The sequence below is a fragment of the Salvelinus sp. IW2-2015 genome, unplaced genomic scaffold, assembly GCF_002910315.2.
Source record: "Salvelinus sp. IW2-2015 unplaced genomic scaffold, ASM291031v2 Un_scaffold1789, whole genome shotgun sequence".
In the NCBI taxonomy this organism is placed as follows: Eukaryota; Metazoa; Chordata; class Actinopteri; order Salmoniformes; family Salmonidae; genus Salvelinus; species Salvelinus sp. IW2-2015.
The window spans coordinates 220089-239179 of record NW_019943163.1 but is presented as its reverse complement, the minus strand read 5'-3'; the positions used below and the strand labels follow the sequence as shown (position 1 = coordinate 239179).

General features: G+C 50.3%; 1 protein-coding gene across 1 annotated transcript in view; it reads right to left on the bottom strand.

Annotated features, from left to right (window-relative positions):
• Window positions 1-1126: 1126 nt before the first annotated feature.
• LOC139024685 (zinc finger CCCH domain-containing protein 13-like) overlaps window positions 1127-19091 on the bottom strand; it is a 27479-nt gene continuing 9514 nt past the window's right edge. The window contains exon 5 of the mRNA XM_070439586.1: window positions 1127-2359. Within this exon, the coding sequence (XP_070295687.1) occupies window positions 1127-2359 (1233 nt within the window). The remainder of the gene's footprint in view (window positions 2360-19091) is intronic.

Genomic DNA, 19091 nt, shown 5'->3' with positions numbered 1-19091 from the left:
GAGAGAGATCGTTTTGGGTGAGGGGGAGGTGTTGGGTGTCTGTTTTGGGGGAGGTTAGGGTCTGTTTTTGGGGGAGGTTTGGTGTCTGTTTTGGGGTTTGGAGGTTTGGTGTCTGTTTTGGGGGGAGGGTTGGTGTCTGTTTTGGGGGGAGGTTTTGGTGTCTGTTTTGGGGGGAGGTGTTAGGGTCCTGTTTTGGGGGAGGTTTGGTGGTCTGTTTTGTGGGGAGGTTTGGTGTCTGTTTTGGGGGGAGGTTTAGGGTCTGTTTTTGGGGGGAGGTTTTAGTGGGGTCTGTTTTTGGGGGTGAGGTTTAGGGGTCTGTTTTGGGGGGAAGGTTTGGGGTCTGTTTTGGGTTGGGGAGGTTTAGGGTCCTGGTTTTGGGGGGAGGTGTGGAAGGTTTAGGTCTGGTTTTTTGGGGGGAGGTTTAGGGTCTGTTTTGGGGGGGAGGTTTAGGGGTTTGCTGTTTTGGGGCTGAGTGAGAGTGTGTGGTGCGTTTTGGGATCTTGGTTTCAGGGACTGGGGACCAACAGAGACTGCTAGGTGTTGAATCAGGGTGGCAGGGTGGAGTTGAAGCTGATTGGTGGATAGGTCGAGGGGTGGGGGTTGATATGGTTGAGAGGATAAGGGAAATAAGAGTTGGTTGGTTGAGAGGTCGGTGGTGAGAATGGTGAATGGTGGATAGTGCCGCTCAGTGGTGTGAGGTGATTGGTTGATAGTCCGTCGTGGTGTGAGTGTGATTGGTTGATAGTCCGTCGTGGTGTGGTGAGGTGATTGGTTGATGAGTCCTCATGGTGTGAGGTGATTGTTGATAGTCCTCCTTGGTGTGAGGGTGGATTTGGACAGAGGAGGTTGGTCAGTTTTGTACGGTTTCTTGGAGTTGGGGAATGAGGTCCCGATGAAACCGCTCACACTGAATCTCCGCCTCTTTCTCTCTCCCTCAGTTTGTCCCGCGCCTGTCTCCCCCGCATCCGTTCTACGTTGTTCCTTCGGCCCTCGTCTCTACCGCCCGTGCTTGTCTCGCCGCAGGGGTTTCCTCGTCTCCCGCCCATCTCACGGTTGTTTCCTCTCCGTTCATGCCCCTCGTCTTCTGCCGCCCCTCTTTCTCCCTCAGAGGTTCCCTCGTCTCCCCTCATCCTGCACACTGGTCTCTCGCCGTCTCTGTGTGGCTGCTAGCGTGGTTTCTGCTGTCTTCTCTGTCCTCCTCAGCACGTACCAGTGCTGTTAAACCAGTCAGACCAGTCAAACTGTCCTCTGTCTCTCTGTCCTCCTCAGCACGTACCAGTGCTGTCAGACCAGTCAGACCAGTCAAACTGTCCTCTGTGTTGTCAACAGCTGTGTGTGTGAGTGTGTGAGCTGGTGGCAGGAGAGGGTGTTGGGAGGGCTGGTCAGACATACTAGGCCAACGATCAAAGATATCCTGGAGTCCAGGGCTGCAGTGGAGGGAGGGTTCAGACTCTCTCCTCTTCTCTCTCTCCTCCTCCTCTCTCTCTCTCTTTCTGTTTTCCTCTCTCCCTTCATCTCTCCGTGATGCAGGTCTTTTAAACAGCCTGCTGTCACACACTGCAACACCTCTCCCTCCATCTCTCTCCTTCTCAATCCCTCCATCTCTCTGCTTCTCAATCCCTCCATCTCTCTCCTTCTCAATCCCTCCCTTTTCTCCCCTTTCCTCTCCCACTACATCGCTCCTCTTCTCTCTTCCTCTCTCTCCCCCTCTCTCTGACCAGGAAGGTTCCACCTCCTCTCCACCAGTGTTCTGTGTCAGTCTGTCTGTCTGGTTAGGGTTATGGTTGTCTTTGGGTTCATCTAACAGACCGCCGTGATTGTGTTGCTGTCGCTCCGTCAAACACTGGTCATGTGTGTTTTTCCGACCGTGATCGTCTGTCTGACCGATGCTGTGGTTGGGATGAGGTCCTTGTTGCTCTGTTTCCCCATGTTCAGGTTGGGGTCTGTCTGTCTGACCACAGTCTTGTTCGTGTTGCAGTCCCTCCGTGTGTCTCAGCAGGCTCCGCCTCTCCAGGAAGTGCTCTCCAACCAGCAGAGAGTCGCCCCACTCTGATAGGTTGAAGGACGACTCGCCCCATTGGACGGCCTCCTGTTCCTCTGCCTCCTGATTGGCTATGAGCCCGCTGCGTTGCCGCTGCTGGTTGGACAGGAGACTGGTCTCCATGACAACAGGCCCCTCCTCCTTCTCTTCCTCTGATTGGTGAGAGTCGTGGCTAAGCCCAGCCAATAAGGAGCTGTCGTACAGGCTGTCGAATAGGAAGCTGCTACTGCCGTTTAGACTTTTCTCATTGGTCACTGAGCAGTGTGCGCTAGGGGGTGGGAAGGGTTCATCATCGTCATCATTATCGCCTGCCAAGATCTGGGGAGGAAGAGTACACCACCATCATTACCATCAACATCATCACCATCACTACAACCACCATCATCATCATCATCACCACCACCATCATCATCATTGTCATCGTAAGTCATTCAGTCCTGCGTGAACATGCATTCTATCTCGAGCATCCACTTAAGCTTGAGACAAATCGCAATACTACAGTCATAGTCTAGTACATTCATCTTACAGAATAGCTAGGTGAGTGTACAACCACATATCACAGTCCATCTTGTCCCAAAGTACATTCAATAATCTTTCATGGCACTCGCTAGGTAGACAAATTACCACCATTAAATCTCACTATACATGTATGTCATGTTACAGTTCATTCTTCAGATAGCTAGGTGGGACCAACATCCACATATCACCAGGCAAAGTCAGTACATTTCAATAGGTCTCCTAGATGTCAGCTAGAGTGAGACACAAGCTCCATCCATATACCTAGGTTCACGATAGTCAGCTACATTCATACTCTACAGATAGACTTGGTGGGACCGGAACCCTAATCTATCAACAGGCTACTAATCTCAGTACACTTTCATCTACAGGAAGCTAAGGTGCAAGGACTCAGACCACGCTTTATCTCACAGTCTACTATTCAGAGACATAACATATTTCTCCCCTATCAGATCCGTTCCAGATTAGCATAAGGTTGGGACAAACACTAACATTAATCAACGTCTGATTAGGTCAGCACATCCATCTCAGTAGATAGCGTTATGGTGGGACAATCCACATATATCACTCTCGAAGTCATAGTCTCTAGTGCGATTTCTATCTTCGTGTAGTTAACGATTGGGACAACCACACTATATCAAGTCTAAGTCGATGACATATTGCATCTACATAGAAAGACTTACGATGCCATATAGGGACAAAATCTGACACCTACCCTCAATCCGACAGCTTCATATGTCAGCACCCACCCAATCTATCGTTGTGCGACCTACTGAGGGAGGCAGTGCACTTCACAATTATCACAGTCCATACTCGCAGATGGCATTTTCATCTATCATTACGACTATCGTAGTGGTGGATGCAGGAACGTCACATATCAACAGCACATTTAGTCTGAAGTATCTATTTGACAATCTGTCATAGTTTATCAGCTACGAGTGAGCGATCAATAACCACAGTTGGCACCAGTCTATAGTCAGTACATTCTCTTTTACAATAGGCTTGGTTAAACTGTACCAACTATAGCGATGATCAATCAATACAATACCATCGAATACTAACTAGTCATTCTTACACGTATAGCTAGTTGGGACAACATACATCAATTTCGACTAAGTGTTATTAGTCGTGTGTAGCATGCAATCATGCACTAGCTTTGTGGAGACACACAAATTATGATCACATGCATAGTCTAGAACATTCATATCGTTCAGTACGCTAAAGAGTAGAGTGCCAAACACAATGCATAATCACCTGTACTGTATAGTCTCGAGTACACACAAATTCTAGCAACGATAAGCTATGTGCGTGGTCAAATCATCAGTACTCAACCAGTCAATAGATCTCACGATAACTAGTTTCATCTTACTGGTGAAGCCTTAGGTCTCGAACAACTCTTCACAATTCAACATTCATGTTACAAGATTAACCTATATTCAGTCTTCAAATACAACTATAGTGATGGGAACATAGCCGCTACATTATCAACAGTGCGACTAAGCGTACCTTAGTGTAACTATTCCTATTACTACAGTAGTAGTGGTGAGACTATAGCCACCCCATATCAAGTCCGAGGTCAGTTATGCGCCCCCAGTTAAACATTCACCATGCTCAGATCAGGCCTAAGCACCGAGTGAAGAACCAATCCCTAACTATACCAAATTGCTACCCAGCTAGTCGATTGTAATTAGCAAAATGCTAGCAAGTGTGGGACGTGTCAGTTACGACTGTTCAGCAGTCACCTGACAGTTAGTCCTCGGCTGTTCTTACCTTAGCTGTGTGTATAACCTGTAGCAGTTGTAGTACCTGTAGCAGTGTATGGTGTTTGAATCCGTCAGGGCATAGACGCATCTGCTGTGGTGTGTGTCACCGTGTGGGCCCTGTCGCTGTTGGTGTACTCCCGTGGTATAACGCACGTGTTCTATCACCGTGTGTCTGCATTTTGAGGGGCATGCCAGTGTTTGATGCGGTAGTTCTAGGCTGTGGTTTCACCTGTAGCAGTTGTGTTACCCTGTAGGCAAGTGTGTTACCCTTATGCGTGCAAGGGACGATGAGGTGTGGACACGAGCTGATCCTGATTTGACCTATGCTAAGCAGTGTCGTTGTGCTTTACCTTGCTATGCAGTGTGTGTTGAGACCTGGTGTAGTGAGCCTCCGAGGCCGGGTTACCTGTAACACGGTGTGTGTGTTACTGTCAGCATGTGTGTGTTAGTCGCGGATGTAGGGCCAGTAGTGTGTACCACTGCTCTATGCCGCATGGCTGTGTTGTTACCTGCTTTAACGCCAGTGTCGTATCATAGCTAAGTCGAAGGGTATAGTGTGTTACCTGTTAGCAGTGTGTGGTACCTGTATACAGTGGTTGGATGTGTAGCTGTGAGGAATCGAGTGTGTTGTTTATGTTATGGTGTGCATGTTACTGCAGATAGGTCATGTTGTGTGTTTGTTACCTTGTAGTCCAGTAGTTGGACTGATGATGAGTTACCTGCTTCGTGTGGCTGGTGTGTTACCTGTAGCAGCTAGTGTGTTATCCTGTGCTAGTTGATAGTCGTAGTGTTGATTATATCTGATAGCTGTGTGTGGTAGCATGGACCAATAGGGTTGTGGTATTCTATCCATTTAAGCCAAACGAGGTAGACAGACAGCAAGAAGTGTGACTTTTTGATGGTCGGGTTCTCTACTCTGCAGGGGAAACACCACCGTGTCAAGGCTCCTGGTGATTCATCCTCCACTACCCAAGATGACCACCCGGGCAACGGGAGTGGAGGAACTTGAGCTTTCTCCAGGGATGTCGCTGATACTGTCACCTTTTGACATGTCACAACATGAGGGAGATGCACACAAGCACAGCTGGCCAATAACTTCACTGTGTGTTGGGATCTGTGTTACCTTGGCTGTGGTACGACACACGGCGTGTTCCCAACCCGGCGCATCTGTTTCCATCGCCATGCTGTACGCCCAGTGGGTTCATTCCTTCTAACCCCCCGCTCTAACTCCAACAGCCCAGGGAGAGTGGCCCATGTAGCGCTAGCTGCACGGGCTAACAGGACAGCCTTGACTGACACACTATCCACAAAGACACGACACCCATGGCCACACGGCCAGACCACCCAGGCGACAGGACAGACAGCAGATGCCAAGGCCTAAACTAGTGATACAACATAAGATCTAAATCCAAAGCAAGGATGAATTGTTTTGTGTTAACCTTGTGCATCCTGCGATCACTCTGAACAGCCTGTTCATAATGAACCTGTTTGTACGGCGGTACCAGTCTTCTGAACAACCTGTTAGCAAGACTCTTGACTGATTAGCCATTCAACTCTGAGTTCTAAAGACCTGCGATACCCTTGGAACATCCTAGTCAAGGACCTTGACGAGTTACCCCTGAACTACCTAGTCAAGGACCTTGACAGAATACCGTTCTGATAAGCTTCCAAGCCTTGACTGATACCCTGAGAACACCGTAGTCAAGACCTTGACGGAATTACCCTGAACCCTACAGGTCAAGACCTTGACGATACCCGTACCAACCTAGTCAAAGTACCTGACGTATTACGAACAGAATATTATGAATATCGATCTGGGTGGTCCGGAGGTGTTTTGTGGACAATTGATAGCACTTTTTGGCCTTTTAGGATACTCCCCCCTTTCTTCCTCTCCGATGTTTGCCCAGTCGCAATCTGGATCGTCGGTGCGGAGTTCCGTTCCAAGTAGGATAGAGTGTGTGTGCCAAGCAGTGGCAGGCGGGGCTAGTGTAGGCCATGTGGTTCTCCAGAGCTGACAAGTTTAGGCATACCTCCCAGTTCTCAAATGGGAAGCGCGGGCCGGGCTATAAACGTGGTACTTTACTCCTGGCCAGTTATCTTCCGTCAATCTGTTCCACATTCACGGCACGCAGCTTGAAACCCTCCAAATGCCCGCCCATCTCCGCATGCGTTGCTCGGGCCACGACGACCAGGCACATAAGACTGGGAAACCCATGGGATTCTTACCAGCATCTGACGACAAACTATGGCGATCTAACACACACAGGAAGAAGAGAGAGGAGAAGGAAGACCAAGAGCACAGCGATGGGTGGTAACAAGCCCGAGCGCATTAAGAAAACAAACCGGCCCAAGAATGAACCAACTGCATGAAGTCTCCCGTGCAATTTTCGTAAAAGAAGACACATGCCTACGCAGCGACCCAAAAGCCATAATCTTTCCAGGGCTTAGTATAGTACAGTGATTTGAAAATTAATGGCAAGCATAAACAAAATAAAAGCAATGAGGTTTAGATTGGGATGCCACAGATCGTTAGTTATTTGTATGAATGTGTTCGTCAAGTAAAACCTTTCACAACTAAGTCTGTCTGGTATTCGTAATAACTAGTTTAAAAGGTAAAGGCATCCCTACGTCGTGTTATCCCCCAGTGGCTGTCTCCAGGGGGCGCAGTCCAGAAGAGAGAGGATGGGTACTTGGAGGAAAGTGTATCGTCCACACCAGGACACAAGGGGCATTAGTAATACCACCTCGAGCCTGGACAGAGGGAGACAAGGTGAGTACTCAGGAGCTCGCACCAACGCCCTATGACGCTCCTCCACGCGTTCAGGTCATGTGATATATAGGGGAACAGTTCCTTCAGCAGTCTGCAGAAGCACGAGTCACGAGTGAGTCCTGGAGGCAACCTGGAAGGGGAAGAGGCAGGAGACGGAGGAAGACTAGGTGCAGCGGGAGGATAGGATATTGGCAGATCGAATTGAACTCCTCAGCCCTAGGCTTAGCTTAGGACCTAACCCCAGATGTCCACCAACAAAAAAAATAAGTAGACAAAGGAAATTGGATGGGCAATAGGGGAAACAGCATTAGAACCCAAAGAGAACTGTATAAAAAACAAGAGCCAAGAACTGAATGGGTAATAACCAGAAGAGAGGAGAGAGACAGACCCAGTGAAGACACAGTGGGAGTAGTGTACTCGTGACAACTTAGGAGAACCCAGGACAAAGCGCCTATAGAACGAAGCAACATCATGGTATAATTGACCTAACCAGCCACTTGCTGGAGTGAGACCGCTGCCGAGCAATTGGGCACTGTAGAAGGAGAAGAGGAGACAGAGAGAGAGAAAAAGAAAGGTAGAGGGAGGAAAGAGACAATCGACCACTTATTTCACTGCAAGTTAAAGGGCCATACACTATTCCACAATGTTTTAAATAGGTCCTAAACAATATCCAATCACTATTGAGTTATCAAGCCAGCATGTAAACTCTAGGAATGGACCAATCATATGTCTTCTTTGTGTTCCTAAACCTGAAGACAACAAGCGGGCAGAAATCTATATTCTATATCTTTGTGTACCTTAGTCGCTACAGACCCTGAAGAGCCAAAAAATCATCATTCTCTGTCTGTCTAGGTGTTGACCTAAACCTGAAGACACAAATCTACTTCTTTCTTTGTGTTGTCCCTAAACCTGAAGAACCCAAATCTGATTCTATTCTTGCGATCGTTGACCTAAACCTGAAGAACCCAAATCTATTTCTTTCTTTGTGTTGTCCTAAACCTGAAGAGCGTTCACACCATCAATGTCATGACATCACAGGATTTGGATCCAGAGGTGGTTCAACCATGAGAGGTGGAGGTCACAGGGTCAAGGTTCAAAGCAGAGGGTCAAAGTGACTCACAGTCTCTAAACTGCTCCCGTCGTTCACAAACACGGCCTCCTTTCAGGCGCTCTTGTGCGTCTAGGATGAGTGGGTGATGGTGTCTCCGTATTCCGATACGGGGCGAACTCCCTGGCGTCGCGGGCCCAGGAGACAGGAGCGGGGAACGGCCCGGTGTTGAGAAGGTTGGGGATAGCCTGTAGATTATATCTGGACCTATCCATCAGTACCGGTATATACAGATCAACTGATATCCCAGAATAACAGCCGGTACTAGTACAGGGATGCTATTACTAATACTGCTTACCTCCCTAGAACATTTTAGAATAGTTTCCTGTCTGTGTGGATGTGTGTGTGTGTGGGGAGTGTGAGTGTGGTGTGGTCACGTGTGGGTCAGTGACTGTGTGCTACGAGTGGTGTAAGTAGTGTGTGTCGTTGTGTGTGTTGTAGTGTGTGTGTGTGATGTGGGTGTGTGTGTTGTGTGTCAGTCTGTGACGATGACCAGTGACACGTGGAGGATGTCGTGGAAACGGGTGGAGTCTTGTGGTTTTGTGTCATTGTCTAGGGGTTGGGCAAGAGAAGAAGGCGACAGGGAAGAGAGATGAGAGAAGACAGAGGAGAGACTGAGAGAGAGAGAGAGAGAGGAGAGACGAGACGGAGACAGAGAGAACAGAGAGAGACAGAGAGAGGGAACAGAGATGAGGACTCCGATGAGAGAGTACAGGATGAGGTAGAGCTGAAGAGGAGAGAGGTGTGAGTAGAGTACAGAGGACGAGACAGGACAGCAGAGAAGAGACAGAGACAGACCAGGAGACAGAGAGAAGAACAGAGAGAGAGAGACAGAGAGACAGAGAGACAGGACGGAGACGAGGAGAGCGGCACAGAAAGAAGACAGAGAGACAGAGACGCAGCGGACACACACACCACCAGAATGATCAAAAAATGCAAGTGAGACAGATAAGAGTAGAAGTCCGGGCTGTCAGTAGTGTGCTCCTCCTTGCTCGTGTACCTGCGTAGTGTTGTCTGAGGTCCCTTTGGTATGTTGTTAGAACCACTGAACCATGGTTGCTACTTGATTGACAAGGTCCTGCGTACTCGCTTCTTAGTTGGCTTGACAGTGTTCCACTACTATGATGGGACTGTGCCCTGCCCAGGGCGTCGCTACCTCGTCGTTTCCTTGCGCTACTCACACTGATTATCAGATACCGTTTTTCTCCCGCTTGCAGTATAAATCCATTTGAACGTGGGGTAGTGGTATTTCCTTCACGGCAGGAAATAGACTGAGCCGCCATCGATCTGCGTAATGCTCCAGTGCTTTAGAGCATAAATACAAAAGCTGTTCTATATATGGGACATCGATCACGTGCTCCTTGATAGAGCTTGGGGGTGTTTGTTGATGTTGGGGATACCATAGACCAAAAGAACCAACAAACCCAGCCCTCACCCGTCAACCTGTCCAAAGTTTTCCGGCAGGCGTAGCCAAACACCTGACCTTGCGCTTCTTGTTTGAAATTTCTCTTTCATGTGAGTGTCTCCGGTGCTTTCCTCCTCGTCGACATCTTCCTCTCTCTTGAGCAGCTCGCTTCCTCTCTCTCGTGTCTAGTCGTTGCGCTCTTCGCGACTCGCAGTGTAGCCAGCGGACCATGTTGCTTTAGGCAGGTTCTCGTCCCTACACCTTAATACCCGGGTCTCACTACGCTGCCGACGCTCATCTGATGCGATGCTACTACGACACCTGACGACGACACAACGCGCGCACCACCCCGCCACCTACCGCCGCCGCCCCGCGACGCAGCGGCACCGAGTGTCAACACACTTCCGACACCACACGACAGCACGCAGCACAGATAGTGACACAACTAGCACGACACACACCCGGATTAGACCACACGCACACACGACCACAGGTAGCCACCACACCCAGTATAGACACGCACGCACAGATAGACACACAGCACCAACCACCAACAGAAGAATTACGCATATCTTCCCACCTACCACAAGGACGTTGCTTATATCGATGTCTGATGAATCGTAGTCTGCGGCCGATGTGGGTTGGAGCAGTTGGATGGGCATGTGGTGTGTGATTAGGTGGTGAATGCTTGTGATCCCGAGTAATTAGATGATGTTCCGTTGGTGATTACCTACATCTGTGTGAAGACGAAACACCCGTGTGGTGCTGGGTGCTGCATGGACCAGTTTATTCATTTGATGTGGCGTGTAATTAATTAGTGTGGTGTGATTGAATGGCTGCTCGACTTAGTGTCCTGTGCCTGAATGATCAGTGTGTGAGGAGTCCGGTGTTACCTTCAGTTGTCTTTCTCAAAGAGCCTTCGCAGGGACAAATGACCATGGTAGTCTCTCCTGGTGGGCGGATCGAGTGTGAGAATCGCGACGTGCTTGGCTACTTCATCTCTAGGCCAATGGATAGTAGTCGTCTAATGACTGCACCCCCTGCCTCTGTGTCCGGCCACCATGATCCATTATCTTCCAGAACTACAGGTTCAGTGGTGGCTTCCACTCCTCTCTCCAACTGGCAATAAGACTCAGTCAGCCAGCTGGTGTTGGCGGGGCCCAGAACCTGCGCTCAGATCTCTGTGGGCCAGTAATTCCATGTCATGACATGTCAAGAGTGAAAACCAGCTACACTTGGTTCCAGGCATATCATCAGACTATCAAGTTCCAGCGTACCGGGTATCCTAGACTACCTCATGGAACCGCAAACCCCGAGTACAAGCCTCATCGTCGTATCTCAACAAACACGTGACCGCCAAAAACAAACAGAGTGTGAGTCAAAATCGCCCCCATAAGATAGATTGTAGTGGTATAACCTGCTCGAGAATCTCTTCCACACTTGAAGGGCTCCAGGGGACCGAGCCTGCCTGGATGTGAACAGAAGAGAGAGCGTCCGTGTTGTCGGTGTGTGTCCGGTCTACCTGTACTCTCCCTGCTGTCGGTAGTGCTGATTGTGCTGTCGGTGGCTGTTGTTGTGCTGTGGCTGGTGCCTGCAGCTGCTGATGTGATATGTGTGTGTAGTGATGATCGGGCCCAAATCGCGAAAGGCGGCAACACTTTCAACAGAGAATGTGTGATGGATGATGTGCGTGGGGCAGACTGTGGTCTGTGTGTGTGTCGTGTCGATACAGGACAACTGTTACCTGGTTACGGGCATGCCTGCGCTGTAGTGGCATATGTGTGTGGATCCCTGTGTGTGGTTGTCGTGACAAAGGCGAAACGGAAGTGTGCCGCATGTGTGTGCTGTGCATGGTGTGTCGTACGGTGTGTCCCGTGTGAGATACCTACGCCTTTGCACCCTGTCTCCTGGCGCCTGCTGCTTCCCGTCCCGACGCATGTTGAGTTTTTACGTTATAAGTGAGTACCCAACAGTCGTTTTCCTCCCCCGGGTACCAGGCCAGATAGCCTAGTAGAACACCAAGCGACTATCCTGGGAGGACAGACCTGGAGAAGAGAGAACGCTACCGACACCCAACCGTGGGTCGTCCGCAATAATACATCCTATAACCGGAATAGCCGACTAGGCTGCTGTACCCATCCTGCTACATCGAGGTTCCACGACGCTCGGATGGATGATGCCTGTAAACCTCGACTACATGCCGTAGAGTTGTAGCTACCAACATCGTTCTCGTGGTCGTCAAGACGCAGCGTGATAACCCGTGGTTACTCTACCACAGTCGTGAGACTAGCACCTGGAATGTTAGCCCGCTCGACATCAATGCGTAAGCCCGCCTGCTGATATAGTCCAACGACTCTGCACCTAGCCGGCTGTTGGCCCCCGACCTGCTGCGAGCGGTCCATACGGTTCAGTCCTCGCCCTGATGAATGATTAACCTCAGGCATAAGGCGAGGAGTGTACCCAGTCGCTGACAATCGTATTGGGAAAAACGAACTGCCTGTAATGTATGTAAATCACTGTCGCACATCGGCCTTGACGTCGCTCGAACTCATCGAATAATCACGACAACCTTGTCCCCATAGCCGGGCTTCCGACGTACGCGCCTGTCCACCTTCAGCTCGTTTTGACTCATCCGTGTTCAAGAGCGCTGCCTGGTACATTTAGGTTTCCGAACCCGCCAGGTCTAAACCAGTGTTTAAAACGCGAGCTCGGACTAGCACTGGCGGTACCCGAGCAATCGCTCATCGCGCCATTGTCCGGCCGACGTGTATCCGTCGTAACCGCCGTCTACGACTCAGCCAAGTGGGCCGTTAGCCCGAGAATCGCTCATCAGGTGACGCGCTGATATACGTAGAACCTCAAAAGGTTCAGCCTGTATAATGGCGACCACAGCATATCTCGTTAAACGGGGTGTGCACCTATTGGATCCAATTAAATCGGATTACTCTTTTTTTGTCTCCGCTCACTCTTAGTACTGAGTCGATCAGTTCAGAAAGTAGCACGGAATGAGGTTTATCTCGTAACGTCCTAGTTCGGTTGGACACCTCGGGCTCTGGCCCGTGCTTGCCGGTCTACACGCTCTCGGTACCATAGGCATTTCACGAGCGGACTACACGCCTCTGCGTGTCATTCGCTTTGCGCGTCCATTCCGCCCCGCGCCCAGGGCGCACCCCGCCGCGCCAGGCCCTAGCCCGCCCCCCGCCCACACCCACCACGCCGGCACGACCACGCCCCCGGCCCACGGCCCCCCGCGCGCCTCGATAGCACCCGTCGTGTGACAAAAACTTTAGACAATTTGTGCCTCCTGAAGGGTGTGACAATAAGTCAGCCCGATGACCCCACAATGTCCGAGCAAATATTGCCAGCGGCAGGCCGAGGATAAGATCCGGACGGTTTACCGCAGTCACCTACCATCTGGGGCGGGCATTAGGGCCCTCCGGCAGGGAGCAATTGTAGGCAACAACCTTGGCGCTGAGCCCAAGCGGGGCCCGGGTGGCGGGATGTTCCCGATCGAGCGCGCTGCTGTGTTGATGGGTGTAGTGGTGCTGTGGTGTGTTGTAAGTGTGTTGTTGTTGTGGTGTGGTGTGGGGACTGCTGGTGTGTGTGTGGTGTGGGTGGGTGTGGTGTGGGTGTCTGCTGTGTGTGCGGTGTGCGGTGTATGTGTGCGTGCGGCCGGCTGGGTGACCTGGGGTGTGAGCGTGTGGTGCTAGGTGACCGAGTTGCGCGTATTACCCTCCTCATTGCCTGCCGGCGTCCGAATCCCTCCGGGTCCTCCTCCGGTGTCTCTAGGCTCGAATTCCCCCCAGCAGAACAGAGGGGACTAGGCAGTCGTCCTTCCCTCCTCTCCAGCGTTCTGTCCGTGAGCCGAGGGTGGGGTAGGAACAGGGCTGTTCTGACGGCTCACGCCCTCGCCCGACGCTGCTTGACCGTGGCGCCGAGTCCCTGAGCTCCAAGGCTAGGCTTGAGCCCTGTCGTGAGAGTGGCCGACGACCGCGATGGCGATCCTGGGACGAGCTGCGAGGGTGGACCAGCCCCCTGCGCAGCCCCTTGCCGGTAACATTCTCGAGTCATTACCAGGAAGTTAGGGGGCGTGCCGACGCGCAACCGGGGCACATCGGTGCGGAGAGCGTCTGAGCCCGTTTTGGGAGGCTTGAGGGCGCGCGGTCTTGGAATGTTGTTTTGGGGGGAGAGGGGTCTCTCAGGTAATGGTCTGTGTTTGGGGGTGCGGGAAGGTTTTTCCAGATGTCTGTTTTGTGTGGGGGAGTGGTTTGCGGTCGGTGGGTTCTTCCCGAGGCGACAGCCGGTGAAAGTTTACCGACTGTACTGTTTTGGGGGATCGGTTTCGCCGGGGGTGTTCTGCCTTGTGGGGGAGGCCTGAGGTCTGTCTGTATGTGGGGGAGCCTGACGATTTCGAGTCCTGTTTGGGAGCGGTTCGTGGGGCCCCGTCGTCTGTTTGTAGGGGGCGAGGTTCTCGAGGTCTCGTAATTGGGGAGGCGTTCGCCGTGTGCTGTTTTGGCGCGGGGACGCGCTTAGTAGGGTGCGGTGTTTTGGGGGGTTAGGAGGTTCTTCCTTTCGGGGAGGCGTTAGGCGTTCTGTTTTGGGGGGGGCCGGAAGGCGGCTTCCTAGGGTGCTGAAAATGTTGGGAGGAGGGGCGGTGATGGTGTGTAGGGTGCTGTTTGGGGCCGAGTTTCAGGCCGCTCTGTTCTGTGCCGCCGGGGGCAGGTTCGGTAGAGGGTCCTGATGCTGTGGGCAAGTGGGGCCTGAGTGAGAGTGTGTAGTGCGTTTTGGGATCGTTGGGTTTCAGGGGGCTCGGGGACCAAGCATGGAGGAACTGCTGGTTTGATCAGGCGGGCGGTGGAGATGCAGCTGAGCTGATGTGGGGTGAGATTAAGAGTGTGATCTGAGCGGGGGCAAGGGTCAGTCTGGGGGTTGATGGTACGAGATTCCAGGAGAGAGAAGTACAGAGGGTGGGTTGGTGTCGTGAGTCAGGTCTGGGGGTGAGAGGGGTGTCAAATGAGTGGAGAGGTCCTCGTGGGAGGCGGGGGGGTCGGGGGTGTGGAGGGGTGGTATTTGGTGGGTGGTATTGGTAAGGGCGCTAGTGGATGGGAGGTGCTGCGAAGGTAGAGTTGGTTGGTCGGGAGTCCTCGTGGGCATGTAGGCCGTGAATTTGGTGGACTCGATGAGTCCTGCATGCGGCTGGTGCTAGCGGGTCGAGAGTTGTTCGAGGGTATGGAGGGTTCGCTCATGAGTGTTCAGGGTGAGGTGTGAATGCATTGGCATGAGGTGAGGGTGGGTCAGTTTGCCGCGGAAAGTGTTTCTTGATGAGTTGCAGGGGGGAATGAGGGGGTGTCTGTGGGTGGGATAGAGATTGGGTGCGCGCGACTGGGGTCTGAGGCCGTGTTCTCACTGCGGACTGGAGAGTCTATCGGGCGCTCTGGTGTAGCTCGCCCGTAATTGCCCCGCGGAGTGTGCGTGAGTCCCCGCGCTCTGTCTCCCCCACTCTCCGTGAGAGTTCTCCCTCCGTCTCTCCCTGCCTCGTGTTTGCGCCGTGTTGCGGCGGAAGAGAGTGTCCGGAGCTCGTGCCGTCCGGGGGTCAAGCTGTGGACCATTGAAAGCTGCCATCTCTCGTCTGATCAAGACCGTACTTGAATTTTTAATTTAAGAGTGTGTTTCGTCCTCTCCATACCGTCTCTACCCCTCCACCCTCGCTACTCTACTCCCTCCGCGTTTCTACCCTCCAGCAAGGTAGTCCTCTCTGCCCCCAGTCACTACATCACCTCCCCGGCATACTACTCCCGCACTACTCCTGATCATGAGCTGATAGCCTAGGATTATCTCATCATTGCGTCATCCTCTAGCCTACCTACACCACCTCACGCCAGCACACACCTTACCAACTTGACCTGTCAAACTCCCAGCTCCAAGACACAGTACAAACCTGCTCCTCCATGCGTACCTCCCTACCTGTCCTACCACCACATCCAACCACACATCCAGATTACCACTTGCAGCTAACTAACACACTCCAAGCTACAGAAGCGCAGATCCAAACATCTTCCTCCTGTCTCTTCCTGTACCTCCATCCAAGCACCGTAACCACAAGTCGACTGTCAGACCAAGTCACGAACTCTAGCGCTCAAACTGGTCCTCCTGTGTGCTTCAACAGTGTAGTTAGTATATCTGTAGAATGTAAATGTAAGTGAGTTAGATGCCTCATGGCACAGGTAATTACTGATAGTAGTAAAACATTTATATTCAGTACTGTTTCGGTTGAGCAGTGTTTACATGGTGCAGAAGTCTTAAGGTCAGTGAACGATCTAAAATTGAATAGTACCTGGATCTCCAGGTGGACTTGGCACTTATTTATTTAAAGTATTGTGATGCGGGAGAGGATCTTATCGCATTGATCTACTACCTCATCTTGTCCTCTCCATTTCTGTCTATCGCTAACCCTTCCCTACTCTTCCTGCGTCTCTTTTTCCTGCGTGTTTCCTGCTCTCCCTTCACCTAGCGGCCCGCTCCGTGATGCAGGTCTTTTTAGCGTGATTCGCAGCTTTCACACACTATGACGATACACCTCCTGAGCCATCTCTGCTCCTTCTCGAATCCCTCGCGATCTCTACTGGGCTATTCTCCTAAAGTCCCGATGCCACTCGTGCTATCTTCCTGTCCTCCACATCCCTAGCCCTGTCTCTCTCCCCCTTCCTCGCTCTTCCTTCTACCCCCTCCTCGGGAACAGTCAGCGCTTCCTACATGTCTCTCTATACCTCGCTCTCCTGGCCCCATCTCTCTGACCAGGAATGGTGGTCCAAACACCTCCCTCCTCCCAGTGTCTCCCTGCGTCTCTTTCTCCGCTTTTTCCTACTGGTGTGTTTCCAATTGTCTGGTCTGTTGTAAGCTTGTGTTATTAACACCCTTTTCTTAAGATCTTCTCATTATCATTATGGTTTTTCCTCTCTAACGAGACTGCCCCTGCTCTAGCGCTTGTTGATATTGTTACGTTACTCGCTCACGTCTCTCCGTTCGCATTCTTAAGAAACCTAGTGATATCTAAGTGTAAGATTCCTATTATTCTTGTGTTAGACTCTCTTCTCAGTAGCTTATAGGGCTTGATTAGTTAATCAGCCTTTTCTACCTGTTAACCTCTCTGCCCCGTCTGTGTCCGTAGATATAAAGGAGATCCTTTGATATTCACAAAGATAGCTAACATGATTTCCTTCTCTTAAAACTTAAGTATCTATGAGTTATGTAGTTGTGTGTTCATGTAACTGATCTGTAACCACTCAGATCTCGGTTGTTAATCTAGTCGAGCCATTATGTCGTATTGTAACTACAAAGTTTACGCTAGCTCTCGTCCTGTGATATGTATTACTCAAAGCTCAGTGCTATTTTTAAGTCCTTTGTTATTAAATCTCATGCTCACTCTCTCGGCCAAATTTTAGGCTTGTTTAAACCCTTCTTTCTCTATCCACGGAAGGTGTCATCTATGCCCTCATGCTCCTAATCCTGAGGAGCTTCCATTACCTCTACCTTCCCTAGATTATCCGAATCGGTCTTGGTCAATATAACTCCCTAAGAGATAGGACAACTCATATTATCGCGCCAGGCCTTATTATTAAACTTGTGTACGACTCATCTAGGTGTGTGTTTTGCCATCTTCTCTCAACTGTTCCTCTGGCCTCTCAACTGGCTGTTGAGCTATTTGAGCCTCGCATTGCACCGTTCGCCCTGGTCGTGGGTTATTAATGCTGACCTCAGTTGTAAGATATAACTTGTTCTGCACATAGGTCAGCAGCAGCCCGTTCCCTCCTCTCCTTCTCCTGCCCTGATTTTGGGTCCCGAACAAGAATAGTCGTGTATAATTGTCGTAAGCTCCTGTCCAGCCAATAAGGAGCGTCGACTTACTAGGCTGTGTCGAATATGAAGCTGCTACTCTTGCTTTTTTTATGTGACATACTTCTTCTCCTTCGTATTAGAAGTTCTCTGGCTGCTTTTAATGTCGATTTGATCTGACTCATGGTGTTGCAAGCTCATCCTGGTGTGTTGCGTGGGTTTGGATGGCGTCTTCAGATGTCGATCCCGGTCCTATATTCCGTATCCTATTTTAGTCTCCTGGCCAACGAAATCTGGTTCGGGCGCGAGTGACTCTGTGATCCACCATCACATCTCATTTTAACTTCTCTTTCCTCACAACCCAGTTATGATTGGCATGCATTATGAAAATACACGTTAATTCACTTAACAAAACCACCATCTAATAACAAATATTAAGATATTTCATTACAAAACTCTTCTATCACGCTATTTATTGTGCTAAACCAAACTCCGATTAGCCTAAACTTCGATGTATACTATACTATTTCATGTTTCTTACCCTCAATCTCCTAATCACACCATACTCACCATTACCTCTCTACACTCTGCTAGTTATTCACAATGCTTATTAGTCTCATATACTCACTCCAATTTTACCGCATTTATCTATAAACTTTATTCTATATCACCTACCACTCACTATAATTCATCCTAGCTCTAGAAACCACTCACTTGTAACTTCATTCTCACTCCATCCTAACCTACCACCAGCCTATTTAACCATACCAATCAACTTCAATAACCTCGTTCTAATTCGGCTACTGCACTCACTCAATTTTACCAACAACATACCTAACCTATATCAACTCATACTCTCGCATCACCATCGTAACATTCAATCAGCCACACCACCAGTCCATCTGACAGCATCTCCTTACTCACTGCTCATCCTATCCTATCCCACTCCCACCCTCATCTCCATTCTGTTGTATGTTGCGATGCACGATCAAGCTCTAATATGCGAACCGTTAATAGATCCAAGGCTATAAACACGACGCATTTACTAAATCCGTTATAGTCTACTACTAACAACACACTCCATAATCAGTTAACTTAAGAGTTTTTATACAAATCAGACTCATCTCAATTATCGCGCGTCAGTACACTACACAGTTATATAACTATAGCCATATTGCAATGGGACGTTTTATTATCCAGGGAGAACATCTACCTCCAATTCGGATTTGGACCCAGATGAATTACCAGCGGCAACCAATCACGGAGGCCCCTCTTATCGGCGATACCATCCATCAATCCCCAGCCCACCTTGCTCCCCAAGTTGCCATCACTCATCATCATTTTTACCATTGTCACCCTCATTCATATCATCCATTTACCCACTTACCACGCACCACCACCATTCTCCTCAATTTCGACCATCTCTTAATACTCTCCAACACATTCCATATATCATCATCCACTCATCATGCAGATCACCGAAGCCACACGACCAATACCACCATCACCACCATGCCCATATTTTTAGGATGTGATGTGTGTGTGTGTGTGTAGTGCTGTGTTGTGTGTGTGGTGTGTGTCTTTGGGTGGGACTTTGTGTGGTGTGTGATGTGGTGGTGTGTTGTATGTCTTCGTTCGCTGAGTGTGTGGCGTTT